Raw genomic sequence first — 27901 nt, 5'->3', positions numbered from 1 at the left:
TTCAAACATTGATGAGAAACCACATGTGGCCTTCGCCCCATTCACGCTTTCGCCGAATGCAGGAGCTATTCCATCTGCTCATGACATCTTCGCGATTGAGTCTCTGCTCAATGTGCCTGAATTTCTTGCTCAATAGATCAAGCAAAACTCATCATTGCCCTGGTCCTGACAGTAGGACAAAGGACCAGTTTAAAAACCTAGAGGTAGCTACATTGAAACATGTCCTCGGTTCATTAAACACTACCTGGTAGTCACGAGAGGCATCTGAATAATGGCTGCAAGCAACTGTAGTCAACATCCAGAAGCCTGGCAAACTACATGGCAATATATTTAATCTTACCCCAACCTCTCTTGCGTTTCCTCTGTGGAAACTGCTTGAACGCATGTTGGCGAACCTTCTGCAGTGGTGGCTAGACATATACCATAAGTCACAGATTGTCTTTCTCCGCCACCTTGGTGCAGAGGATGGCCTGGATCACTTGTGGGATACAGTGGTATCCCTCCATGTCCCCCGCGCCAGCGGCAATCGTGACTTCCACGCGCGCGCGATGACGGAAATGTGGTGAGAATGCACCCCTGCGACTCTGCTCATTTCCGCCCAGCACTGACGTGACGTCATGGCAGCACGCTGCCTACTGCGGAGAGGGTTGCATGCCTAAGCATGACGGCAACGATTTGCTGTTAGGGAAACAATGTCCGAGGAGTTAAAAAGAGGAACCCGCAGCAGGAAGGGCTCTCTCGCTGCTGGCCAACACTTGACTGCCCCGAGGAACCCCTTCGCTGCCCGCCGACACCGAACCCAACGCCGGTCGACGACAACGACTTGGTGAGCTACTGAATATCTATTTTGCGGATAGAACATTCTTCCGCAATGTGATATGCCTCGCGTTAGGATAATAAACTATTGCCTAGCGTGTCCTGCCGTTGCCTATTTCGTCCGTACCTGCCGTGGCTGCGACTCCGAGCCACGGGTTGGGGAAACGTGTCGCGTACGAATAACGCTTGCGTGTAGCTCGCACGGAAGGCCGGCTGGACGCAGAGTGACCCCATATCTTGTCGACCGAACGTGAGGGGACCTAGGCATTTGAGCAGTGACCATTATTCGAGCGAACGACTCCAGTCGCCCTAGCAAAGGATAACAGCCGACAGGAGTGACTTGCAGTCTTTGTTCATGCTGTCACAGCTAGCACAACAGAATCAGGGCTCCCTACTTGACGCAGCTTTAGAAGGGTTTGGTGTTGCAAATCTTGGGCTTTCCAAGCGGAATAGCCGTGGGACATTCCCTGATGCGTTGGCAGGACTTAGGCCTTGTGTAGGGGGCTCCACATAGGGCGCCTCGCGGCTCCGCGGCGCGGAGAATGAGGTACTTAGGCCTCATCATTCGACGCCATCAGGGGCTGCGCCCAACTCAGAGGGCGTTAGTCCGTACTCATCCGAGGTGGCTCTTGCAGAACGCAATGCCAGTTATGCAGAGTCTAGCGGGTATTTTGCAAAACAATTTGGAAGCCTCGGGCAAGTCACCACGTCTTAGGATCTACTTGCCTGGCCTACACGGAGTACCATGAGAGTACGGGAGCAAATGAGTACCTCGACCGTCTGCTGCAATTATCTGCAAGTGGCAAGAATCGCAGACGCCGAAATGCTCGCGCGTGTTGTGTTTCTTTGACGGAGCAAGCGGCTCGCTGGTTCCGACTAGCTGACAACCGAGCAAGTACAATGGAGGAGTTTTGCGCAAGCTTCCGGGACGAATTCCTACCCGCAAGCTGTGAGTGGTGTTTGAGGAGGGAGTTGGAGCTCCGCACCCAGAACCCCGAAGAGTCTCTGTTTGACTACGTGTGAGCGATGGGCAAGCTTTTATCGCCTCGCTGACCCTCGCGCCACGAACACGAGGAAGATGAGCGTGTCACGAGACAAGCGCACACGACTTTCCCGACCTACCTGAGAGGAGTCAGGTTCAGGGATTTGGATGAGCTGGCTGCTGAGGCGAAGCGCATTCAGGGAGATATCCTCTCTGCGCGTGCATATCAGCCGCCACCATGTGCACCCGCATCGCTGCCACTTGAGCCCCGCTGCGCGTAGAATGGCAGCTCAGCGCGCTGTTCATCCAGAGCTGGAGTGTCAACACAGTTTGCTGAGGAGCGTGTCCCGAGGGGTTGGGAGTTGTCCGACCACGCTTTGGACCCATTCAACTAGGCGTTGCGAACAGCACACGCTGCCGCAGAGCGGAACGAACCTAGGTGAGATCGCGAGGCCGACACGCGGCCGCGCGAGCGGCCTTCAGCGTCCGCACCGCGAGTTCGAGACGACCGATCGGAACGCAGCGACCAGTGCCTAGCCCGTCGGGCCAGGACAACCGGTGCTACCAGCTGGGGCACTTCGCCCGCGAGTGTGGCCACCCCCCGCCCGTTACCAAACATGGTCGGGAAACGGCCAAAGCCGCCGGTTATCGACCTTCGATCCCGTGCGGCGTGCACAGAGAACCCTGGGTTGCTAACGCCTTTGGCATGTCGCGGAAGAAGTTCTGTTGACTTGTTAGCGCCGTTCGTTGAGCAAACGATAGTTTGAAATTAATTTACCGCGCTACTCGATACATGATCAAGCGCTTCTTTGTTCGGTGACGAGGTGTTAAACCATCTCCGGGAAAACAAAATCCGGTTGAGAGAGTGCTATACCACTTTTCGCCTCGCGAGCAGCACAGCGGAATCAAGCGGTGTAGCTGGGATAGTGGTTCGCTGGGAATGACGCGTGCGGCGACAACGCCTCGTTCATCTTCCCTGTTTATTAGTTCCTGTAATTCTTGGGTGAGACTTCCTAGCCAAGACAGGTATTGTGATAGACATCAGCAGCGGAGGCTACAGGCAGCGCACCTCAGGTGTCTTGAAGCATGTCGCGAAAGCGCCCGCGGCGTCGAAGACAAATGAGACTCCGAACGGGGCGCGAGAGGGTGCAGACCATGACAAATCCACCCTTGCAGCCCGAGAACCAGGAAGCGAGCCGACAATCGCCCCTGAGAGAGAGGGCAGAGAGAAGGTTGCCACGGCAGAAAACTGCCCTACCGTGCAGGGAAGGTCAGCACACCCCCTGTTCTCGGAAGTGAACAGCGTGTCGGAGAGGGAGAAGGCACGGTTGTCATTGCACCTTTAGGAATATAACGCGATATTCACTGACCGCCCTGGTCTCACTTCACTAGTCAGGCGCAGAAAAGACACGGGTGACGCACTTCCTAGGAAGTGCAATTATAGAACAATTAGCTTGGCTTATAGAAAAGCACTGGAAAGCGCCTTAGACGAACTTATTGAGAGGTCTAACAGCCGATGGGGCTTCCCGGTAGTTTTGGTTCCAAAGAAAGACGATACGTATCGCCTTTGCGTCGACTACCGCAGACTGAATGGGGTTACCAGAAAAGACGCGTACCCTCTACCAATCATTTTTTCCCTAGTGTCCAACCTAGGTGGGGCGAAGTACTTTACAACGCTCGATGCTAGCCGCAGATAATTTCAGGTTGAAATGAATGAGCGGGACAAGGAGAAAACTGCTTTCACTTGTCACAGAGGCCTTTTCCAATTCAAGAAAATGTCTTTTGGCTTGGTAGGAGCACCAGCTACTTATCATCGCCTAATGGGCCATGTTCTGGGAGATGCGAAGTGGCAACATGCGCTCGCGTACCTGGACGACATTGTGGTGTACTCGAAAACGATCGAGGAACACCTGCGCCACTTTAAGGACGTCCTAGAGATAGTGAGGTCCACGGGAATCACTTTGAAGCCGAAGAGGGCACAAATTGCCGCGACCCGAATAACACTTTTGGAGTTCACGATCGACAGAGGCCGCATTCTGCAGCCCGATGACAAGCTTGAAGCTCTGCCATGTTTCCGTCACCCACAGATCTAGCCGGTCTCAGACGATTCCTGGGAATGGCGAACTTTTATCGCCAGTTCATCCCAGATTGCGCTGCGCTGCAGGCGCCTTTGACAAAGCTTTTGAAGAAAGGCGAGCGCTGGAGTTGGGGCTACGAGCAAGAGGATGCACCGCGCAACCTCATCAAAGTGCTCGCTGACACGGCTGAGTTACAGCTACCCAGCCTAAGAGGGAGTCTGTGATTCAAACCGACGCAGGCGACCTGGGCTTAGGAGCAGTTTTGCTTCAGGAGCATGAAGGCGTTCTCCGCCCGTAGCGTTGGCGAGCCGTTCGTTGACGCCGGCAGAGAGAAACTACTCGTTGACAGAGAAGGAATGCCTCATGATAGTTTTTGCTCTGCGCAAGTTCGACTACTACGTCGATGGGGGGACATTTGTGAGAGAGACGGATCACATGGCGCTCACCTGGCTGGGACGACTCAGCGAGCCGAGCGGCCGCGTAGTACGTCAGGCCCAGTTGCTGCAGCGTTTTGACTTCACCGTGCGCTACCGCAAAAGGAAACACAACGCTGTGGCTGACGCACTCTCGCGAGTGCCTGTCCAGTGCGAGTAAGGTCACGCGACGGACTGCCCGACAGCCGGAGAGAGTGAGGGACAGACCCGAGCCGTAGCCCATGTAAGGAACGCGGACAAACCGTTGATCCAGGGCGAGAGCGTGAACCACGTGGACTAAATGAGTTCTGTGGGGATCGTGTGCAGCGGAAAGGAGCTGCTCGAAGCTCAGCAGAAGGATCCATTTTGTCGAAAGTTGTTCGACGGGCTCCTTGACCCGGCTGCAGGGCCGCGCACACGGAGACAGCTGGTTTTTCCGTCGGCGCGGAACACTTGGAAACAGCTGGTAGTGCTGTGAGCGCGATGGATTCGTATGTGCTGGATTCCGACGGCGTCCTGATGAGGTATATCTCCTCGGAGAAACACATCAACGAGGCGTTCAAGGTGGTGATAGCGCGAGCATTGAGAGCAGCACTGTTACGCTACTTTCAAGACTTGTGCATCGCTTGGCATGCAAGCGGCCCCAAGACTTAAACTAAGCTGTGTCGTTTCGCTACCTGGCCTGGCAGGAAAAGGGACGCAACACGCTACGCCCGCTCGTGCCATGTGTGCCAAAGCGTGAATCCCCGAGGCGGACGACCGTCCGGCTAGATGCACCCGATCAACAGCTACATTCCCTGGCAAATCGCAGTGTGTGACATTATGAGACCGTACCATATGACACCGAGTAGGAACAAGTTCTTGCTGGTGGTCACAGATCACATCGGCAAGTGGGTGGAACTTTTCCCCCTTAGAAAGTTGTCGGCACGAGTGATCATGGAAAAGCTGATGGACGTATTCACCAGGTTCGGTTTCCCAGAGCAGCTGATAGTGGACACCGCTCCCTACTTCATTGCGAAGGTGTTCTTTGATTCGTGCGCTGCTGCACTCAGCATTAAGCACAAGAAAACGACCACCTGTCACGTTCAGTCGAACCCCATGGAACGAGTCAATCGCAACGTTAAGCACATGCTGGTCATGTACACTGAGAGGAGCAAGATTGGGACTGCTCTCTGCCGGAGTTCGCGTTTGCTTTGCGTTCGACCGTTAACCACTCGACTGGGTATGCCGGTCTTCTCTATATCTGGGTACAGACCCGCTGAATCCTATGGACTGGGTTCTGTCGGACAGCAGAAAGACGTCAGTCGCTTCGCCAGCACGAGCTGAATACGCGACGCAGCTGCGCCCTAAGATGACGGAGGCCTTACGCAAGGCTCGCCACAACCTGTGCACTGCTAGGGCGCAGCGGAAAGCGCAGTACGACTGCTCACACTGGGATGTTCACTACGAAGTGGGCGATCTGGTGCTTCGACGCCAGCACGTTCTCAGCGACGCTGACAAACAGTTTGCGGCCTCGTTGGTGCCGAAATGGATCGGGCCGTTCCGCGTGAGAGAGTTTCATCGCTCCTTTAAAGGCTCGAGGACTTGCAGTCGAAACGAACAGGCGGACCGGTGCACGTATGTGATCTGTAACGTTACGTGCAGCGAGATGAGTTGGTTGAGGACACAGCCCGACCCGCGCTGCAGTCGGATAACGAGCGCTGCGATTAGCCGGCGAACCACGCGTCCCGCTATAACTCGCGCCCTAGGCAGAAATAGAATCTTGCTGCGCAGCCTAGAGCGAGAGCGCGAGCCGGCAAGCAGTCTCGTTAGATGCATGGACGTACTGGCCGCTCATGCCGATCAGTCTCACGCAAGACTGACTTGCGTTAACCCTCATGACTCTCGGGGGGGGGGGGGGGGGTCGGACCTGCAGCCACGTAGCACGCGCCGCTGGAGCTGAATATATCTGTGTTGACCTTTTTCAGCGCAGTTGGAAAGGAGCAGGGCACATCAGAACGACACCGTTCCACTACCAACAACCAGCCACTATCCAGCTTCGGCTACGCACTGCGCCAAAGGCCCGACGCTACGCCCCGCCCGCGACCTGCAGTCGCCATCCTGCTGTAACCAGGCCACCCCGGCTATCTGCCACATCGCACCGGAGCTGCCCACCCGCCGACTGTGCGACACCGCCTGCCGGGGCCCCATTACCACAGCAACCCTGTGCCCTCGCCTGCTGACCAGGTGACCAGGGCAGCCCAACCACGGCCTTAATTATAGAGGCTCCGCAAACCTGACCCCTGAAGCCACCTGACCCGGTACCTCAGGGTGGCGCAGCCATGGACCTGACCTCCAAGCAATCGCAGCCGGCGCCAAGGAAGCGGTCGACCAATTTCACCGGAACGGCGCAGCCGCGCGCGCTCAGAAGGCCTAGATTGGGAGCAAGATGCCTTTCGACATCTTCATCGCGCGGGTAAAGCGTTCGGAGCGAAGCAGCTGATCGGCGGGAGCGCGGTTTGGCCGTCAACTGATGCACCTGCGGGAGCAGAACTTCGAGCCTCGATCTCTGGATGTTGGAGAAGACCAAGTAATGTTGCTCCGGTTTCTGTGTTCTGGAGGCTTCTTAAGGAGGGGAGGATGTGGGATACACTTGAATGCCTCCTCGTCTCCCGCGCCAGCGGCGATCGTGACTGCCGGGAATGTGGAGATAAGGCATCCCTGCGACTCTGCTCATTTCCGCCCCAGCACTAGACAGACAGATAAAGAGGAGGAGGGTAATGCAGGTATGTTAACCAGAATGGGGTTCCGGTTGGATACCCTGCACTGGGGAAGAGGAATTAGGGGACTAAAAGGAGAAAGAGAGAAGGGGAAAAGGCATTTAACGTGACGTCACGGCAACGCGCTGCCTACAGCGGAGAGGGCTGCATGCCTGAGCATGACGGCAACGATTTGCTGCTAGGGAGGCAATGTTCGAGGGGATAAAAGGAGGAACTCGCGGCGGGAAAGGCTCTCTCTCGCTGCTGGCCCACACTTGACTGTTTCGAGGAAACCCTTCGCGGCCCGCCGGCCCCGAACCCAATGCCGGTCGACAACAACGACTTGGTGAGCTACTGCACATCTTTTTTACGGATAGAACACTCTTCCCCAGTGTGCTTTGCCTCACGTTAGGATAATAAACTATTTCCAAGCGTACCCTGCCGTTGCCTATTTCGTCCTGACCTGCCGTGGCTGCGACTCTGCGCCACGGGTTGGGGAAACGTGTCGCGTACGAATAACGCCTGCGTTTAACTGGCACGGAAGGCCAGCTAGACGCAGAGTGACCCCATACATTAATCATCCATGATTCTGATCTGTGGCTGATTGATCCGTGTTCGGACCGTTCTTGAAAAAGATGTATACGAGGCACACGACCAAAGCAGTCACCCCGCCGCCATTGAGATTCTGCACTGGATTCATTTACATGCTAACATCCAAACCTTCTTCACACTCTGTTAAATCTCGTGAATTTGCCATTCGCATGAACAAAGAAAATGCGCGATCCTTTCGGTGACATCGCGGTGTAGCACAAAAATCAGTGCTCGCTCAACTACTTTTCAACGTTTGCCTCTTAGCATTGGCTTGACACATGGGCTAGATTGCTTATCTGCACGCACTCATTTATGCGGATGACATTACCGCCTGGTATGTCCATCTATCTCTTCAAACTCAGGCCACAATTTTGCAGCTTGTTTTGACATGTAACGAATAATTGTGGGGTTTTGTAGGACTCACGTTGTCGCCCCAAAGGCGGCTCTTCTTCCCATTGTAAACGCGTGTGGCCGCCATGCATTTACCAGCACCCTTATAATCACTTATCTAAATGACAATATAAATCCAGTCGTCACCTAGACCTGAAGCATCGACCTTGATCTGTATGATTCCGGCTCCGCAAGCCCCTGCTTCCCCTAGCACGCCAGAAGGCATCCCAAATGCTGCATCTCATCAGCCGCATTCGTCAAAAGTCATGTGGCGCGATGTCCACCATCGCGCGCCTTCTCATTTGTTCTCTGCTGAAGGCAAGGTCGGAATACCAGGCCTAATTTCATAAAGTGACGCGCGTAGTGGGACCGCTTGGAATCTATCAATCGATCGAATAGCAATGCGTGTCGTTATGGGCCTTTCACACCTCGCCGCATTTCACGCACTCCAGGCGGAGGCGCAAATTAATAGGCTTGATGAGCTAGAGTCACCAGCGTCGGCAAAGCAAGGTGCATAAAAATTACACTCTATCCCGGAAGCTGCAGCTCTCGTTACTTATCTCTTCCTGCCCGTCACAACCGTAGCTTTACCAGCAAGATACGGACAAGCGGCTGACGACTCGCATATATACACAATCCGTCGGCCATCTGAGTCAGTCTAGTGTGCGGGCGGATGGCATATTGTCTGCGACTGAAAACTCACTCCGGTGACACGTGGCTGATGTCGACGCTAGTGTGACTGCGGATCACCTGACCATGGCAACCGTTACTCCTGATTTATTAACACAAAACTCAAAATGTTCTTACGCTTGCACCCCTGCCTGGCTGTCGACGTAGGAAGACTTGTTGCCCGTGCGGGACGCATAAGCATCCTCCATCCACTTCTGCAATAGTATGCAAGGCCGGCAATCAGACTGACCTCTCCTGCTCCATTAAAGTCCTTCTCATCTCTCCTCTGTCTACTCTTCTCCTCTGGAAGATACCTTGACATCCTCACAGACACCTCAGGCGCCATCCATATTCTGCTGTGTGTTCTGAACTGTGATTTATTGGCACAGGAAATTCCGTACATTCTTGAAAAAAATCTCCTTTATAGTGGGTGTACGATGCCCACCCCTACTAGCCTTGGTGGATGGAGCAAGTGAAGAATAATATCAATCAGTTCCAACTTCCCCGGAAAGAATAATCCTTCAAGATAAAGAAAATTCCGGGCGTGCCACATCATCTCTTCTCCCACCGTGTGTCACTGACCTTCCTGGCGGCCTTGTGCCCTTTGAAGAGGTCTTGCGTATAAGGTTACGCTACCATGTCACCCTGACCCCAGCGGTAACGTGGTCATGGCCAGCACAGTGCCATGGCCCTCTCGGCGACACCTGCCCCTTCTGCTCCGCTCCTGTCACCGAGGCAGAAACTAAACACATAGCTTTGAACCTGCTGCTCTTTGCATGCCATACGGCAGAAACATCTACTCCGGTGCGGACCGCCCCAAGTCGACCAGCGGAAGTAGAAGACTAGATTTCTGGTCCACACCACCGACTGCTACTGGACAACATTCAAGAATCTAATGTGTACCTATATTTTTTAATGTTACTTTATGCCAGCAGGGCGCAGGCACACTTTAGCAATAAAAAAAGTCACCAGCGATAAGCACATGGGTACTCTCTCCCTCCCTCCTGAATACTGGTTTTTGCTTCCTCTTATCACCTACTATGAGCTCTTTCTGCAATTAATATTGTTTCCTTCCTCTCCATTGCCTCCACACTTTCAAGCTGACACCTGTGAATAGCTGTCCCTGTCCAAACCTGCTTGAAAACTTCCTGACCGTTGCCCACGCCCGCACTGGCCTTATCCTTGTGGTTCGCGATAGAATGTCCGTCATTGTGGTTTTCTATGACGATGTCGACAATTTTTGCTTCCATTTGAACAAGCTTCTCTTGAAGTTTTCGATTTTCGGACTTTGCACCTGTAACTCTCTATCCTTGGGATCCATACGCGACTCTAGTTTGTCGTTTTCTAGGTCAGCTCTATCGAAACGTGCACTTAATACGCAGCGTCTCTACATAAATTCTACGCCTTCTGCCTTCTCTAGCGATTCGAACCGCCTTTACTTCCAATTGACCAACCCCTCACACTCCATGAATCTAACCATTTCCCGGCCATCTTATACCCACTCGATTACTGCCACCAAAAATACTCATATGTGCAGGATAAAGTCACTAGAAAACACGTGTTGGAATAAAATTATGCCTACTGGAAATACCGATCACTTAGAAAAGCATTACCTGCCTTCTTAAAATTAATAACTCACGAGTGAGCTTTGAAATATACTAGATGCCGGTATAGAAAATTCAGGGGGCACTATTGTTGACCTAAAGTGCAGTGAGCCGAAAGCCTTTAGCGTGGTGTTGCTGCTTGTGTCACTGATGTGTGGTTAAGATGTTAATTATAAGTACAAAATTGTTTGTTGGTCTTAAATGCTGGAAACACTGAAGGGCGTTTGGGCGTCTCATTCGACGCCTTTCCGCAAACACTCTCCAGCGTCCTAGACAAGGAGAACTACATATACGTTGGATGAAGTAGCGTAGTCGTTAGCACGCTAGGCTGCGGACTGGAAGGATGGTGGTTCGAACCCAATTGTGCGCAAAGATTATTTTCTTATCGAGTTGAAGAGCGTAATGAATGGACGGACAGTATGACGTCACTTCCACTGTCGTGACTTCCGGCTGTCGATGTAACGGACGAGCAGGATCTCGACCGGGAGTACGAGCCATTAAAGGATTTCGCCTTTAACAATGAAGGGGGCAGTTTGTTGACTTAGAGTGCGGTGAGGCAAAAATCTTTAGCGCGGTGTTGCTGCCTGTGTCATTGATGTGTGGTTAAGGTTTTACTTAAATACTTGCGTTTGCCTGCATTCTGAGACTTCATTGAAGCGGGCGCTAGGAGGAAGGTTGCGCGGCATCCGACTCGGTTGACAGCTGTGAGGCGTAAGGCGCGCGCGCCAGTGGTGCCATCTCGCGCATGCGCAGTGAACTACCAATGTCACGACATGGCCTCCGAGATCACCCGCTGGCGCTAGTGCGAGCGGGTGGTCTCGGTGTCCAGAGCGTAACGGACGGACGGAGCATGTCCTATTAAAGGCTTTCTTCTTAATAATAAAGAAAAGATGCAATTTATTCGACGCTGTCACATCGCTCCTGCAGTGGTCAGTCCGTCAGGTTTCCGGTCGCAATGCAGCGTGTGGCGGCAGCCGAACGAACTAGAAGCAATTGCAACGTTTCATGGGCTTTCTCTAATTGAATTTCACTATGTACACGAGAGTGAAGGCTGCAAATTGTGGTTGTACGTCACTGCGCTTCAACCAATCAGCGAAAGGTACGCTAAGGCCGCGTAAGAAGAACCGCCTGGCCTATATCTTCTCTCGAGCGGCGACCTGCGTAGAAGGGCACCGCAACGCACTCACCATCTCAATGTTCGTCGTTTGGAAGTCCTTGATGGAGAAACGGGCCGGCGTCTTGAAGTTGTGCTTGATCATTTTATTCTCCTTTCCGGTATCCACTAGAAGGTAGCTCTCGTAGAACTTGACTACCCATGTTATCGGCTCTGCTCCAGCATTCGGAAGGTTGGCATGGTAGATCGCCTCGGGGTTATGATCTGGTTCCCCTTTCTCGCTCAATACGAACAAGGCCCTGCAAAGAGAGTAGTTTTAGTGCGAAACCACTGATACGCCTCCCAACACAGATCAATAATCTTGTCACCGAACGCACGTACGTACTTTCAACCTTGTGTCCTTGCCTACCTACCCGAGTTATTACCCAAGCTTACCCGAGTTAAACAGAACGGAAAATTGGATTAATTGGGCACAGCCACCGGTAGTGATTGTGCGACCCATGATGCTCTCACGCAGCTGGCGTTACGCTCCTTCGAAAAGAGACCACCAGACAAGCGAATTTCTGGGGCGCTACCTGTGGACCACAGGCGCTTGTACTGTGGACTTCTTTCTGTGTCTCCGTTTTGTTTGCGCCCGCGTTTTCTTCATTTACCCGAGTTACTCGGGTAAGCTAGGATGAACTAGGGTAAGTTTGAAGGAACGTCGCGCCAGCTGCGTGAGAGCGGCATGTGTCGCCCAATGCATGCCTACCGGTGGCTGTGATTGAAAGTGCCCGCCAGTGAAGTTGCACATCACTTAACCGTTGGCTACTGCACTGATAGTGGTATGAGGATAAGTACTTTGAAGAAAATGAGCATTTCTACGTATATGGGCACTGAATGTCGAAAGTTATCGCCCCATACCCTTAAGGCTGAGCTCAAGTGTCCATTCCAAATTAAAAATAAACAACTGCTTTCTTATGTCTACTCGGTTTAGCTTCGTTAAACCGCTGCCAATTTTGGCCTACAGTGGCTAGTGGGGTCAGGTGCGACGCTCTCAAAGGCGACTGCCGGGCATCGCCCCAATGGTGAGAATAAAAAAAATGACTGCGGTTTAGCTCTGGCTAAACCTGGAGTGGCGCCATAGTTACAGCTAGGCGAGCGGAACTCGCTCAGTTGAATTACAAAGTCTGTCTTTAGCCGCTGCATTTCGCTGGGCGTCCCTTCTTCATCTTCGTCCCTGGACGTGGATTCACTCTCTCATCAAGATATACGGAATACATGATGAAGTTTTGAAGTCTTTGCTGTGGAATTTGCTTTTGATATGAAGAGCGTGCTACTCAGAACAAACCTCATGGGGTACCTCATTTTCCTGAAAGGATTTACTCGAAAAGGTGGAACGTGGGCGTACAGGAAATGAATGATCGGAAAGCCCTTCAAACAGGTAAGCATCCTGCCATGGATACCTAGACCGTTCAGCTAGGTCCCGAGGAATCTAAAACTACCAGGTGCTAGCATAAGCCTTTCATAAGTAAAATAAAATCTGCCAGACAGCGTTACTGTACGATTGCTGTACGATTGCTTCTCGTACAGTGTTTTCAAGGCGGACAAGATGGTCAGGTTTTGAGCATGCTGTCTTGAATCAATATTGGTGGATGACAGAAATTCGCAGGATTCGAGGACAAGCATCAGCCTAATTTTCACAAGACTTTCAAAAGATTTAGCGAGACAGTTTGTAAGGGCTATTGGCCTAAAGTTACTAGGGGACGTTGGTGGCTTCCCAGGTTTCAGGAATGGTACAACAACGCTCTTCTATGCTTGCGATAATTTTTTCGCAAATTCCATATTTTGTTGAAGAATTTCAAGAGGGCCTCTACGGCAGCTTTGAAGAGATGGGCCAAAATTTTTTAATGTGTTTAATCAGGACAGGGGCTGTCTGCTTACCTGCCGACTGAACTTTATGGATTTCTTGAAGTGTATTTAACTTATTATAAGGCTGGTTTAAACTGCCACTTGTTGGAAAATTGTTTTCCAGCTGTGGTTTTGCACTTTAAGAATGAATGTGTTTACTGTCAGAACCTGGAGATCGCCCATAAATGCGCCGCTAGTATGTCTGCCTGTTCATCAACACCTGTTTGTGTTTCTGGGGCAGTGAGAAAAGGTACTGTGAAGACGGAGTAGCTACCATTCAGTTTACTGACTTGGTGGCACATTTTCTATTATGTTATTGAACTGTTTAGGAAAGATAAATAGTTTTGTACTCAAGTTTGCTCAACTACCTACGGATATGCCTAGCTCTGGCTCTCGCCTTTTCGAAATTGACCACATTTTCATGTGTTAGGTATTTACGGCAAATACCCCAGGCTTTGTTTTGTTTCTTTTTGCTTCATAACATTACTTTGTATACCAAATTTTATTATTTTTGTCGCACCACTCCCGAGGATTGCGGAATAGACAGCCGAGTGGCAGTGGTTATACAAGTTGGGAACATATAACTGAGACGGTCTATACGGCGATCATGTCACAAAATTGTTTCCAGATACGCTTTTTATCTAGAGTGCTCAGTGAACTAAATGCTACTTCCAACGGCGTGATTTGGTCAGAATAATTTTTGGTGAGGACGATAGGTTGACTCTAAAAGGCAAATAATCACTTCTGTACAGGTTATCTAGAACATTCCACTTAAAATTGCTAAAAACAAATGGTGAACTAAAAGATAAATCCTGGCAGCTCATTTTTCAAGTGCTTGGAGGGCAGCACGTGTGCTTCCCCCCATTCAGTAGGCACACGTTATTGCGGAGAATAATATATTCTAAAATAAGGCCTCTAGTGTCATTTTGTTCGCTGCGCCCAAAAGAGGATTGTGCATTAAATCTCCCACTGCAAGATATGGCTCCAGCACCTCTTAAAAATTGCTTCTAAGTCATGCAGTGTTACAGTTACATGTGGTTGAAGATATGCTAAACATGTTGTTATTCTTTTAAAATGAAGTAGGGTGACTGCTATAGCTTCATATTTGGTTTTAAGATTTATTTCGTGCGTTGCAACACCGCTCTGGAGCAGGCTCTGCAGAGAGCCTACTTGCTTTCTCTCTCACACCGAAAAACACTTATCTCTTTAAAATATTTTGTCGTAGAGGTCTCAAGTATGTCTCTTTTACACATAAGGCGACCTGAGATAACACCGTGAGAATATCTTTTATATTGCTGCAGTTTATTTAAAATACGCGACAATTCAATTGCAATAAAAAAGTAATGTTAATTTAGTTTTTGCGGTGTAGTTAAAAACCTAAATCTGCGGAATCTTTGGGCCCGTTATTGGGGTTTCTCTTTTTTGCTCAAGATAGTCATGCCTCCGCTGAAGCTGTGGCGAAATCGGCGTTGTGCCCATGGCCTCCCTGGAGGCGCTGGCGGACCGCTGGCAAGTTGCGGCTACACGAGTTGTAGGCCACTCCCGATTGGGGTAAGCCTTGCGGCTGCCGAACCAGGAGCCGGCGTGCCTTTTGTCAGAGGTGGCAGGGCAGCCTTTGCTGCATCTGCCGGAGGTGTAGATGGCCCTTCTTCAGACTTACGGCGTGTGGCCTGGGCAGGAACAGTAGGCCTGTGCTGTACTCCGCCCCGTCGCACCACATCGGTGAAATTTGTTTTTCGTGGGAACACCACCGTTCCTTGCATTTGTGTGAATCGTTTTCTTGCTTCCTCAAGAAGTTATGTTTTCCTTAGCTTTAATAGTTATCTTTTTCTCTTTTTTTCCAGGATGAACTCGATTTCGAGTTTGCTGGGTGGTCCCCTTAACAGTCAGTGTACTTTGGTTTGGCGTTGCAGTTAACGGACCCCTGGTAATTTGATGCACATTTGGCACAGGTTTGCTGGCCGCGACAGCTCTGGGAGCCATTTCCCAATATTTAAGACTGGAAGCACTTGCTGGAATTTGGGATATATTGTCGGACAGTTATTTTCATATATCCATGTGGTATGGTATCTGGGAGTTGGCTTGAGGCGAGTAAAGACTAAGTGCTTAGTTGGTGTTTCCTTATCGTATTTTCGAATTTTGATGCGTTTGACGTTAGTAACGTTGTGGTCTTTCAGGCCCTCCAACATTTCTTGTTTTGTCAGTGCCAGGAAATTATGTTCTGATATTACTCCTTTGACTGCATTTAATTATCTATGTGCGCTGATCGAGACAATGATATCTAGACAGGGCACTGTCTAGATTCTAGTTTCGGGCATTGAACATTACCTAGATCTTAACGAACAGGTCTCCATTCTCTAATTTACCGTTTAGCCAAGGCCTATCGTGTCGGTCAGACTTCTAGGCACAATGAATGAAGGAATGATTCGAGCTGGTGTTTGTTGTTTCACTCTGCCCCACGTGGTGCTTCCGGAAAACTTCGTTTAATCTTTGAATGAATTTGGCAGTTACATCGGTGCGCACCTTTTTTTCAGTGGTGTCATTTGTTGCATGGGAAACCATGAAGATTGTTAGCTTTTGGCTAAGGTGCCTGATGCCCACCATGGAGCCGAACTAAGTGATGGGGCACGAACTTGCATGCAAGTGCTGCCCACGCCAGCTGTAGAGCGCATCTATAACCCTACAGGATGAAACGCAGGGTAGTCCGCCACACAAGGTTAACCTTAGCCGCCAAGAAAGATGGAAAAAGAAAAGTGGAGGATGCAGGCGTGTTGTGAGAAAGAAGATCGGGAAGTGAAAGATGAAGAGGAGGACAGGAAAAAGCTACTGGCGATATTCACCATTCGTGTCAGGCCGGAGGTGCCGCCTACAGGAAGCAGGGGCCAAAGTGGTGTGTTGCCTCCGCAGAGGAGCTTTAAATGTCCAAACGTTCGGCATGAACTCAACAACCAGGATCCCTTTTTTCCCGGGCATGGCTGAACCACGCAAGGCTATGCGCGTGTGCTCGAGCCCTTGGTGACGGACTGTTCACCATCATCCCTCTGCGGGGATATCCCTGCGGATGCTCGCCAACCTGTGGTGTCGTGATTCACTAACATCTGCATGTAGCAGATGCCCCTGCGGTGAACACAATAGCTTTGACGCGACGTCCTTAGATCATCTGGAAATGTGTATGAGGGGTCGCCTCCTGTTCTGATGTATCGTAGGAAAAGGTTGCATACGAGAGAACTTCGTCCCAATTGCGATGTTCAACATCGACATACATAGACAGCATGTCTGGAGCGTTCGCTTCAGGAGTTCAGTCAGTTCGTATGCTTGCGGATGATAAGCCGTGGTCTTCCTGCGAATGGTGTGCGTAAGCTCGAACAGAGCCCGCATTAAGGCAGCCGTAAAAGCTTTACCACCGATGGTGCACCGTGACCCAAGGCTCTGGATGTCAGGAAAAAGTGAGCCACTTCAATCGCAGTGGCGTGGGACAGCGGCTGTGTCTGCGCATGGCGTGGAGTAGTCTGTCGCATGACGATTCATAGCGCACAGAATACACAGGACACAACACAAGCGCTTACTTCCACTGAATGGTCTTGATTTGGCGCTGACAGCCTTATAAAGGTCAGGTATTACGCGCGTACAAACAACTAACAATGATTATCGTGTCAAGGTCATGATTTGTCAAGGAAAGAAGAAAACCAAAACAATAAAAACATTAAAAAAATAAAAAAAAAGAATAGAAAACAATAAAAACCTACCAAACAGTGCACAAGTTTTACACTTTCGCCCTCTGCCTTGCACCTAAGAAAGCTAAGTCTTTCATTGATAAAAACACCGAAGGATCACTGATACAATTTCCCAGTCCCTCTTTTTCCATCTCTGCCGCTTCAATTATTTCCCTCGTTTTTTGATTGCTATTTTTTCCTAATACTGAACACTCCTTGAAGTTAGGCGTGCACTTGTGACTACGGCAGTGACGAGCCAGATTACCTGGTCCCTGATCTCTAACACTTCTGTGGTGCTCGCTGAGTCGCTTGTTCAGGCATCGGCGTGTCTGCCCGATATACAACTTGCCACATGAAAGTGGCAACCTGTATATAACGTTATCGGCACAAGTTACAAATGGGTTCTGATGCCTGCTCTGTAAGGCATCAGACAACAACAAAGTTATTACAGGATTTTATTGTGAGCAGGATAGCACAGCAACACGATGGCAGGACGGGCGAGTTGGTGATACATACTTCTGGGAAAATATCTCAAAAGACGAGGACAGCAAGGGAAGATAGCGCCGGTCCTGTTGTTTTCTTTCCTTGTTGTTCTTATCTTTTGCGCAGTTTTCCCAGAACTATGTTACAAAGCAACTTTTCTAAACTGGTAGAAAAATGAGAAGAACACGCTGGACGTCAGAATACGCAAAGTATATAGAAGAGTACTTCGTATCCCGGTCAAAGCAGGAACAGAAAGATTACTACACATGGACATTTAGAAATCTGTAGCTGATATTACGGAAGGGCATTCGACATCGCAGAGCATACAGCTGTCAGGAAGCAAGACAGTAAGGGGCGCTCTCAACGGACTACGGTTCCCATGAATTATGTCTACGGAGGATAGAGAGGACTTGGGAGATCATCTTAGAAGCAAGATCGAGGTGTAGCTCATTCCGAGAAGTATGCACCGCGAATATCATAAGAAAAGAAAAAAGGCTAGGGCGAACGCCATCAGAAGAACATGGGGCGCGATGGCAAAGGCAATTTAAGTGGACGGGGCAGGACCTGTCAACGGGATATGAGAGATAGCATGCACGGATGCGCAAGGGAATTAATTGAATGGGGCATCAATTCGATGTCAGAGAATCGCGCAGACTGAGGAAGCGGCGATAGCTTTGCCGATGGTTTCTAGGAAGGTCCCGTGCGTAATTACGGACTCCCAGACTGCATGTCGTAGCTATACAACAGGAAGCATACGTAGACACGCAAACCAAATACTAAGAGCAAGAGAGGATACAGACATTGAATCCATAGTCATATGGACTTCAGGACACTCCGAGGATGTTGGAAACGATGGCGCTCACGCCGCTGCCCTCGCGCTATTGCCCCGAGTCCCTCAATATTCTCTGGCACATAATTTTTCTGAACCACTATGCTATAGGAATTTACTGCAACATCTGAGATTAACGGGGAAGTATACGCTGAACCGCACAAAGATCTATATGCGAAACAAAGGGTCATTTCAAGGAAATTGAAATCGAATACTTATATATAAATCCTCTCAAATTCAGTTTTATGTTTTCAAAATCGTACGATCCGCACTGCGCATTCTGCAATGAAGTCGCTGACTTATACCATATTGTATGGTCATGCCAGAAAAGCCCGGCTATACTAAGAAACAATAAGCCAACATTTGAGGACTGGGAGGTGGCGCTCTCTAGGAAAGAGCGGCGGCAAAAGCCAATGGGCTCCTGGAATGAGGGCCCGCCCAACAACCTATTCATTAAACGTTTTTTTCTCTCTCTCTGGCCGCAAGCGAGCGGCACGAGATAATAGCGCCGCGGTGTGGCCCCGCAGCCGCTCCGTTGCCCTGATAGGTGGTCTATTTACTCCTGCGGCCGATAGCCCGTGGATGTCTATATGGTGGCTCTACCGACTGAAGCCTTCCCCGCAGTTTTAAATAACATAATAACAGTGTTTTCAACAGGGCGCCTGACCTGAAGTTCACCTATGAGGAGCCGAATGAAGAAAGTCTGCAGTTTCTGGCCCTGAACTTTAAAGTTCAACGTAACCAAGTGTGTTTGCGCTGCGCCCCAATATTCAAGAAAACACTCCTTGATTTTGGCGCCAACTATTCTAAACTTGTGAAAAAATGGGGTCGCCATGGCTTGCCGCATCAAAAAATCCTGCACACGCGAGGTAAGCTCAATCTTCGAAGCAGAGTTGTCTCGGTGCACAGCGGCTGGATTTCCGGGAAACGTGCTATAGTCAGATACAAGTTAAGTCTGCAGTGAAGCTCCGCCCGCACAATTATTACCGCCAGCCACTGTTCCTCCGCGAGGCAGCCAAATAGGCCGTTCTTCAAGCTTTCCCTCTGACCTAAAGAAAAAGATAATCACGAAAAAAAGATTATGCAGGCATAAATTTTAATGTTTTCACTCGCTTATAGAGTGGAACATTGAAAGCTTGATTCTTGATTGAGTTCAAATAAAACGTTTGCGTCGCAAAAACCCAGCGTGCACCATGCAACTTCACAAGAGCCGACAATCATAATTTGACACATTTTGTGCGACAATGCAAAGAGTGTAACTTTCTCTAATGAAAATTAATATATAATATCTGTCTATATCGTTTACTGCACCACAAAAAATTGTTTGTGCTAAATGATTCGGGACTTAGGCATACTTCTGTTTCCAACATGGATGTCATTCCTGAAGGCACGTTTTTGGGCGAGCATAATTATGCATCTCTCGTTCCTCCAGCTGCTTCATCGAGCTCGCCTTCATCTACTGCGCAGTTCTCAGGTGCGCCTCAGGCGCTCCAGCACAGCGCCACCACACCGAAGGGGCTGTTCAAGAAGAACAGCGGTGGAAGTGCCTGCTGCAGTGGCGCTCAGCAAATTGGGCTGAATGTTTACACAAAGCTCCGAGAAGAACAACCGAAGGCGGCGATCACGGAGATCTGCGAGAGGGTGAGCCACCTAACCGGTGTCAGCTTGCGCAAAGTATATGATGTAACGAGCACTTCGAGAAGAATCGGCGGTGAGCTACGGACTCTTCCGTAGAAGCGGCCTAGACGTGAAGGCTGCAAGAGGCGCCTACATAATTATGACAGCTTCGTACTGGCCGCATTAAGAAACTGCGTGCGCGGATTTTTACGACGCAACGAGGTCCCAACAGTGAAGAAGATTGCTTCAGAATTAGCATCTGCGGACGCGCGAGAAGAGCTGATGACACTTCAGCCATGAACCATCCGCAGCCTCCTCCTGGAAATCGGCTTCAAGAACGAAAAACACGGGCGAAACTCCTTGCTCATCGAGCGCGAGGTCTTGTTGCGGTGGGAGCATAAGTACCTCTACGAGATTGATCGCTACAGGGAAGAAAGCCGCCAAATATTCTACCTGGACGGAACGTGGTTCACCGCTGGCCGCACAGTGAGCAAGGCGTGGTCTTACAAAACAATCCAGTCGTCACGCGACGCGTACTTGAGTGGCTTGACAACAGTGCTGAAACAGCCGTCAGCAAAAGGGAAGCGCCTGATTGTGACTCACATCGTAAGATATAAGAGTGTGTCTATCAAGTACCGGGTTGATGCTGCATCTGAAAGTGCTGGGTGTGCGGTCCTCAGGCCGCCTCCTTACCACTTTGAATTTTACCCTACAGAACTTATTTGGGCCCACATTAAGAATGCAGCGGTAGTTCTCAACACCTCATTCAAAATCAGGGATATGCACGCTCTTCTGCTTGCAGAAATACACAAGGTCACGTCAGAAAACTAGGTCAATGCTTTGCCGCATGTGAAAGATGACGAAATGCTCTTCAGGTAGAAGCGTGGGTTTAGCGACAAGACATAACCAATTATCATCAGTGTGGGATGTGATCACAGCACTTAAAAACCAGGCTCTCTGGCATTGAACCACTGTGGTGCGACCAACCACATCTCAGACTCCTGAAGCACAAGCTCGCTTCAGAATGTTGTCAATATACACCTCCATAGATGAACTCTGTGCTGTCAGCGGTGCCTCTTCGATTGCTATTCAGTGCCATGAGAGATGTAACTGCAGGAAAGCACTCTGTGCCTCCTTTAAGTGATGTGCAATGTTCTGCGTTGCTTAGTGATGCTGGGCCATTGCAATCACTTTTCAGGAGGACACAGGGGCGCAACAAAAACACACGGACATAGAAGTAGACAGGGACGAGCGCTTACTATCAACAGGATTTATTTGACGTAGACCGTTAATATACTTTCGCCTACCCAAGCGCCACTGTGCGAATAACAAGCACGAGGGTAACAGAAAACACCAAAAGAAATCGAAAGGTAGGCGATTACAGAAATCTATCTAAGAAAACCGTTTCAGATCGGCGAAGCATTACAGACGAATCACTGATGCAGTTATCTCCTTTTTTTCTGATGTAATAGGCTTCCACCAGTTCCCGTTCAATCTGATCGCGGCTTCTCAACAATACTCTACAGTCCGATAATCGGGGAAAACAGGCGACCATAGTCTTCTTAGTGCATTCTTGGCAATGGTCCGGGAGATGGGAGCCTGTCTTCGTTAAAGAATTTTTGTGCTCCAGAAGGCGCTGGTTGAGGCAGCGTCCAGTTTGCCCAAAGTAAACCTTCCCGCAAGTGAACGGGAACTCATACACAACTCCTTTTTTGCAGGTTACGTGGGGCTTACGGTGTTTTACGCCTCACTCTTGCCGTTTTTCTTTTCTTCTTATGCGTGCGCACAGACCGGACAACTTTCGCGTAGCAGAAAAAACAACTTCTACTCCGTACTTCTTGGCCACCTTCTTGATGTTGTGGGAAGTTCTGTGTACGTATGGTACCATCTCCGGCCTTGAACACTTCGTTGGGTCTTTCGCGTTGCTCTGCTTGCTGCCCTTCAATTTTTTTACCAAGGACTGCGTCACAGCAAGAATGAGGGAATCAGGGAAGCCTGCGTTTTCCAGCCTTGAGACCTGTGACAAGAAGCCAGCGTACACAGCGTGGTAACAGGACTTCGTTAGTGCCGATGAAAGACATTGTAAAGCGATGGCCCTTTTGACCGTCTTAGAATGATTAGAATGAAATGGTAGCAAATCTTTCTTTGCGCGCGGACAATACCGCCAGCAAACATGTGAAGGGTTAAATGTTAAGGTGATATCTAAAAACTGCAGTTGGTTATCACTGCTTGGCTTTTCATGGGTAAAGGTGAGTCCCATGCCTTTCCTACCAAACGTATCTAAAACACCAGCTACGGCCTCGTCAACACTAAAATCACTTTCCTTCAACAGAACCAGGTAGTCATCTACATATCTGAAGACATGAGCTATACGGTCTGAGTCAAAAGTTTCACTCAAATAGCGGTCAACTTGCGATAAAAAAATAGTAGAAAGAACCGGGGCTACGCAAGAGCCTATGCAAATACCTTGCTTTTGAAGATAGGTACGATCATTAAATTCAATAAAAGTGGCATTCAGGTAAAGCTCTAGTAATGACATGAAGTTGTCCACGTTCAAACCAGTGGCATTTTGAAACGCGGTGATACCATTTCTATCTATACAATCACGCACCGCGGTGAACAGGGGCTGGTGTGGAATAGAATAGAAAAGATCCTTAACATCGATTGAGAAACCGGTCTTAATATTCCTCGCAGACTGAACAAAGGCTATCACTTCATCAGAGTTCTTAGTGGCATAAGGGTCCGCATCTTGCAGTGTCCTGAGGTGCTTGAGCAGGAACTGGCTGACTTCCTTTTGCCATGTGCCCTTTTCGCTAACTATGGTCCGAAAAGGAATGCCGCTCTTGTGGGTTTTTGCGGTGAAAAAAACCGATAAACAATTCCCTTCAGCCTTCCCAATGGCGCCGGCTAGTCTGTGCAGTTGAAGTTCCTCGCAGAGTGACATGGCACTTTTCTTCACTGAAGATCTTTTCACTTCCACTGTCTTAAAAGACTTGGTGACGGCTTCAACTGCCTTTTCGTTGAAAAGGCCTGACGGAATAATGATGAAACCGCTTTCTTTGTCTGCCTCCATAAGCTCGAGCGAATTGGCTTTGAAAAAAGCAACAACCCTTGCGGTGGGATCGGATTGGTGGTTTGGAGTACTCCTATTACTGACTGACATCGTGATGGTGTCGATGCCGTCCAGGAGGCACCTTACCTGGTTTTCTTGCTCCGTTCTGTTGGCAAGTCGTCGGTTCAGGGACAGCCATTCGTGAGGCTTGAGAATGGCTGGGACGCTGAATTTCGGCCCCTCCTTTAGGACGGACGCAAACTCTTCCGGTACTTCGGCTCCTCCCAAGACTAGCACATCTTGGCGTTCCGGTGCCTTCATCTTGACTTTCCTCAATTCTTCCAGGCGTCTTATCGCCTGGTTGATGGAGCACTTCCACCAAACTTCCGTTGTCTGGACCGCGAGCTTCATGAACTGGCGGTGTCTGATGCCCGCGAGCCACTCCTGGTTTTGGACATAGCATGCCGCACGTAGAAGGTCTTGAAGTAACCTCACTTGGTTCCATAGTTCGGACCGGAGGATCTTGCATACTCTTTTGGCATGACCGAAGGACGGTTTGAAAAGACCGAACAGGCCAGTGACCTCACTTGGAATGAGGCCTTTTCGCTGGTAGAAACCAAGAAGCCTGGCTCGGCAGGTCGTGGTCACAATGCTTGCGATGAGCAGGGGAGCATGGGTGCCTCCCATTTGGACTTTTTCTTTGAACAGTGCACACTAACAGTGGGCAGTTACTGACATCATTCACTCAGGATTATATCTTCGATGGCAAAGCAAGAAGTACGCTAACTTCATGTGTTGTCTCGACAACACAATTTGTGTCTGTCAGTGTGTACACAACCACGATCGTTTTGTTTTGTTCTATGGATGTTTAACGCCCCAAAGCGACTCAGTAATGAAGACCAGAAATTTCAACCTCCTGGGGTTCTTAAACGCGCCATCGCAAAGTACACGGGCCTCTAGAGTTCGCCTGTACTGAAATTCGACCGCCGCAGCAGGGATCGAACACGTGTCTTTCGTGTCAGCAGCCGAGCGCCATAACACCAGAGCCCCCGCGGCGGCCTCAATCATAATCGCCCCTCCGCAATTTATCACTTAGGCGTATACTCATCCATAGATACAGGTCTAATTTGTATTCAAGTATCTCGGTGTGAATACTCCCACTCAATGCGTTTCAAAAATTATTAATCTGGACAGAATGAGAGTGGAAACAGTGTGAATGTAAATGTTGAAGTGTGAATGCAGTGAAAAAATGGGGTCGCCATGGCTTGCCGGATCAAAAAATCCTGCACACGCGAGGTAAGCTCAATCTTCGAAGCAGAGTTGTCTCGGTGCACAGCGGCTGGATTTCCGGGAAACGTGCTATAGTCAGATACAAGTTAAGTCTGCGGTGAAGCTCCGCCCGCACAATTATTACCGCCAGCCACTGTTCCTCAGCGAGGCAGCCAAATAGGCCGTTCTTCAAGCTTTCCCTCTGACCTAAATAAAAAGATAATCACGAAAAAAAGATTATGCAGGCATAAATTTTAATGTTTTCACTCGCTTATTAGAGTGGAACATTGAAAGTTTGATTCTTGATTGAGTTCAAATAAAACGTTTGCGTCGCAAAAACCCAGCGTGCACCATGCAACTTCACAAGAGCCGACAATCATAATTTGACACATTTTGTGCGACAATGCAAAGAGTGTAACTTTCTCTAATGAAAATTAATATATAATATCTGTCTATATCGTTTACTGCACCACAAAAAATTGTTTGTGCTAAATGATTCGGGACTTAGGCATACTTCTGTTTCCAACATGGATGTCATTCCTGAAGGCACGTTTTTGGGCGAGCATAATTATGCATCTCTCGTTCCTCCAGCTGCTTCATCGAGCTCGCCTTCATCTACTGCGCAGTTCTCAGGTGCGCCTCAGGCGCTCCAGCACAGCGCCACCACACCGAAGGGGCTGTTCAAGAAGAACAGCGGTGGAAGTGCCTGCTGCAGTGGCGCTCAGCAAATTGGGCTGAATGTTTACACAAAGCTCCGAGAAGAACAACCGAAGGCGGCGATCACGGAGATCTGCGAGAGGGTGAGCCACCTAACCGGTGTCAGCTTGCGCAAAGTATATGATGTAACGAGCACTTCGAGAAGAATCGGCGGTGAGCTACGGACTCTTCCGTAGAAGCGGCCTAGACGTGAAGGCTGCAAGAGGCGCCTACATAATTATGACAGCTTCGTACTGGCCGCATTAAGAAACTGCGTGCACGGATTTTTCTGACGCAACGAGGTCCCAACAGTGAAGAAGATTGCTTCAGAATTAGCATCTGCGGACGCGCGAGAAGAGCCGACGACACTTCAGCCATGAACAATCCGCAGCCTCCTCCTGGACATCGGCTTCAAGAACGAAAAACATGGGCGAAACTCCTTGCTCATCGAGCGCGAGGTCTTGTTGCGGTGGGAGCATAAGTACCTCTACGAAATTGATCGCTACAGGGAAGAAAGCCGCCAAATATTCTACCTGGACGGAACGTGGTTCACTGCTGGCCGCACAGTGAGCAAGGCGTGGTCTTACAAGACAATCTTGTCGTCACGCGACGCGTACTTGCGTGGCTTGACAACAGTGCTGAAACAGCCATCAGCAAAAGGGAAGCGCCTGATGTGACTCACATCGTAAGATATAAGAGTAAGTCTATCAAGTACCGGGTTGATGCTGCATCTGAAAGTGCTGGGTGTGCTGTCCTCAGGCCGCCTCCTTACCACTTTGAATTTTACCCTACAGAACTTATTTGGGCCCACATTAAGAAGTAGTTCTCAACACCTCATTCAAAATCAGGGATATGCACGCTCTTCTGCTTGCAGAAATACACAAGGTCACGTCAGAAAACTAGGTTAATGCTTTGCCGCATGTGAAAGATGACGAAATGCTCTTCAGGTAGAAGCGTGGGTTTAGCGACAAGATATAACCAATTATCATCAGTGTGGGATGTGATCACAGCACTTAAAAACCAGGCTCTCTGGCATTGAACCACTGTGGTGCGACCAACCACATCTCAGACTCCTGAAGCACAAGCTCGCTTCAGAATGTTGCCAATATACACCTCCATAGATGAACTCTGTGCTGTCAGCGGTGCCTCTTCGATTGCTATTCAATGCCATTAGAGATGTAACTGCAGGAAAGCACTCTGTGCCTCCTTTAAGTGATGTGCAATGTTCTGCGTTGCTTAGTGATGCTGGGCCATTGCAATCACCTCCCATTTGGACTTTTTCTTTGAACAGTGCACACTAACAGTGGGCAGTTACTGACATCATTCACTCAGGATTATATCTTCGATGGCAAAGCAAGAAGCAAGAAGTACGCTAACTTCATGTGTTGTCTCGACAACGCAATTTGTGTCTGTCAGTGTGTACACAACCACAATCGTTTTGTTTTGTTCTATGGATGTTTAAAGCCCCAAAGCGACTCAGTAGTGAAGACCAGAAATTTCGACCTCCTGGGGCTCTTAAACGCGCCATCGCAAAGTACACGGGCCTCTAGAGTTCGCCTGCACTGAAATTCGACCGCCGCAGCAGGGATCGAACACGTGTCTTTCGTGTCAGCAGCCGAGCGCCATAACACCTCAGCCCCCGCGGCGGCCTCAATCATAATCGCCCCTCCGCAATTTATCACTTAGGCGTATACTCAACCATTGATACAGGTCTAATTTGTATTCAAGTATCTCCGTGTGAATACTCCCACTCAATGCGTTTCAAAAATTATTAATCTGGACAGAAGGAGAGTGGAAAACGTGTGAATGTAAATGTTGAAGTGTGAACGCAGTGTATGTATATCTGCTCATTTATGTGAATGTCATCCCAGTCTTATAAACGCTCTGTCATGTTCCTGAAGTCACTGACTCTAGGCTCTCTCCACTCGGATCGCCCTGGCACAACAGATGAATATTGTTTGAATGAAACAGTAAACATCAGGTCATTGTACTATCAACCATGTCTCACAGATGCTATGCCGCAACTCGCAACAATGAGAATACAAACAGCAGTGAAAAGTTGATCCAGCAATGTTGCCTCGAAGACTCCTATACAATGATGCTCAGTATAAAGCAGTTTTGTTGCAGTAGCTGACTGCCCATACCACTCATCTGCTTGATGCACCTAACCAAGCCAATATTTTGGGCGGAAGAGCTTTCAAATTTCTAATCATATGCAGCTTGATTTTTTAATGTTCAACATTATGAACTTCACAAGAACCTTTTCGCAGTACTCCATCTATGGTCTTCACTAATCAAGCATACTATGCTTTGATATTGGGTGCTTCTATGAACGGTATGATGTAACATCCCTAAGCTGTACATGGGCTACGAGACAGAAATGTGGTGTAGCACTTTAATGCAAGGCAATGTTTGACTAGTGTATGAATCATATGTACACGCAGGACATTTAAACGAATGCAGCCTTTAATGTTCATGATTACAGAAAGCAATGGCTCATTTGTTCTGTACTGCAAAAAGCATCACCCATTATACCTTGCACCTTTAAGATGGTTCTGTTCAAAGCTGTACAAAGACACTTTATTTGAAGCATGCAAGAATTGCATGGCGTCTACAAATTGTCAAACGCAGCTCATGGCTCTGACGTCGCACATCACACGGCCGTCTCGTGTTTCGCCTCTATCGAAACGCGGCCGGCGCGCCTAGAATTGAACTCTCCATCGGGCTCAGCAACCGAGTCAACAGAACGCCTCAACGACAGCACTCACCTTTGCACAGCTATCAATTCGGACAGCACGCCAGCGAATTGACAGCGGTTCTTCATTGGTACTGTTGACGACAAAAAACTTCTACAATGAAGCATATTTTACAGGCTGGCCTTAACGATATGAGTTAACCGCATGAATGTAACGATGAGATGAACGCACGGGCAAAACTAGAACATCAGTGCACAGCTG

At 49.3% G+C, this 27901-nt stretch overlaps 1 protein-coding gene across 1 annotated transcript in view; it reads right to left on the bottom strand.

Moving 5' to 3' along the window:
• The window catches only part of LOC144106865 (uncharacterized), a 277209-nt gene that overhangs the window by 76227 nt on the left and 173081 nt on the right, over nucleotides 1-27901 (bottom strand). Inside the window, exon 9 of the mRNA XM_077639814.1 lies at nucleotides 11469-11694. Coding sequence (XP_077495940.1) covers nucleotides 11469-11694 — 226 coding nt within the window. The remainder of the gene's footprint in view (nucleotides 1-11468; nucleotides 11695-27901) is intronic.

The sequence above is a fragment of the Amblyomma americanum genome, chromosome 10 (assembly GCF_052857255.1).
Source record: "Amblyomma americanum isolate KBUSLIRL-KWMA chromosome 10, ASM5285725v1, whole genome shotgun sequence".
NCBI lineage: Eukaryota > Metazoa > Arthropoda > Arachnida > Ixodida > Ixodidae > Amblyomma > Amblyomma americanum.
Note: the sequence above shows the minus strand (reverse complement) of the source record. Positions and strands in the feature narration are given on the sequence as shown.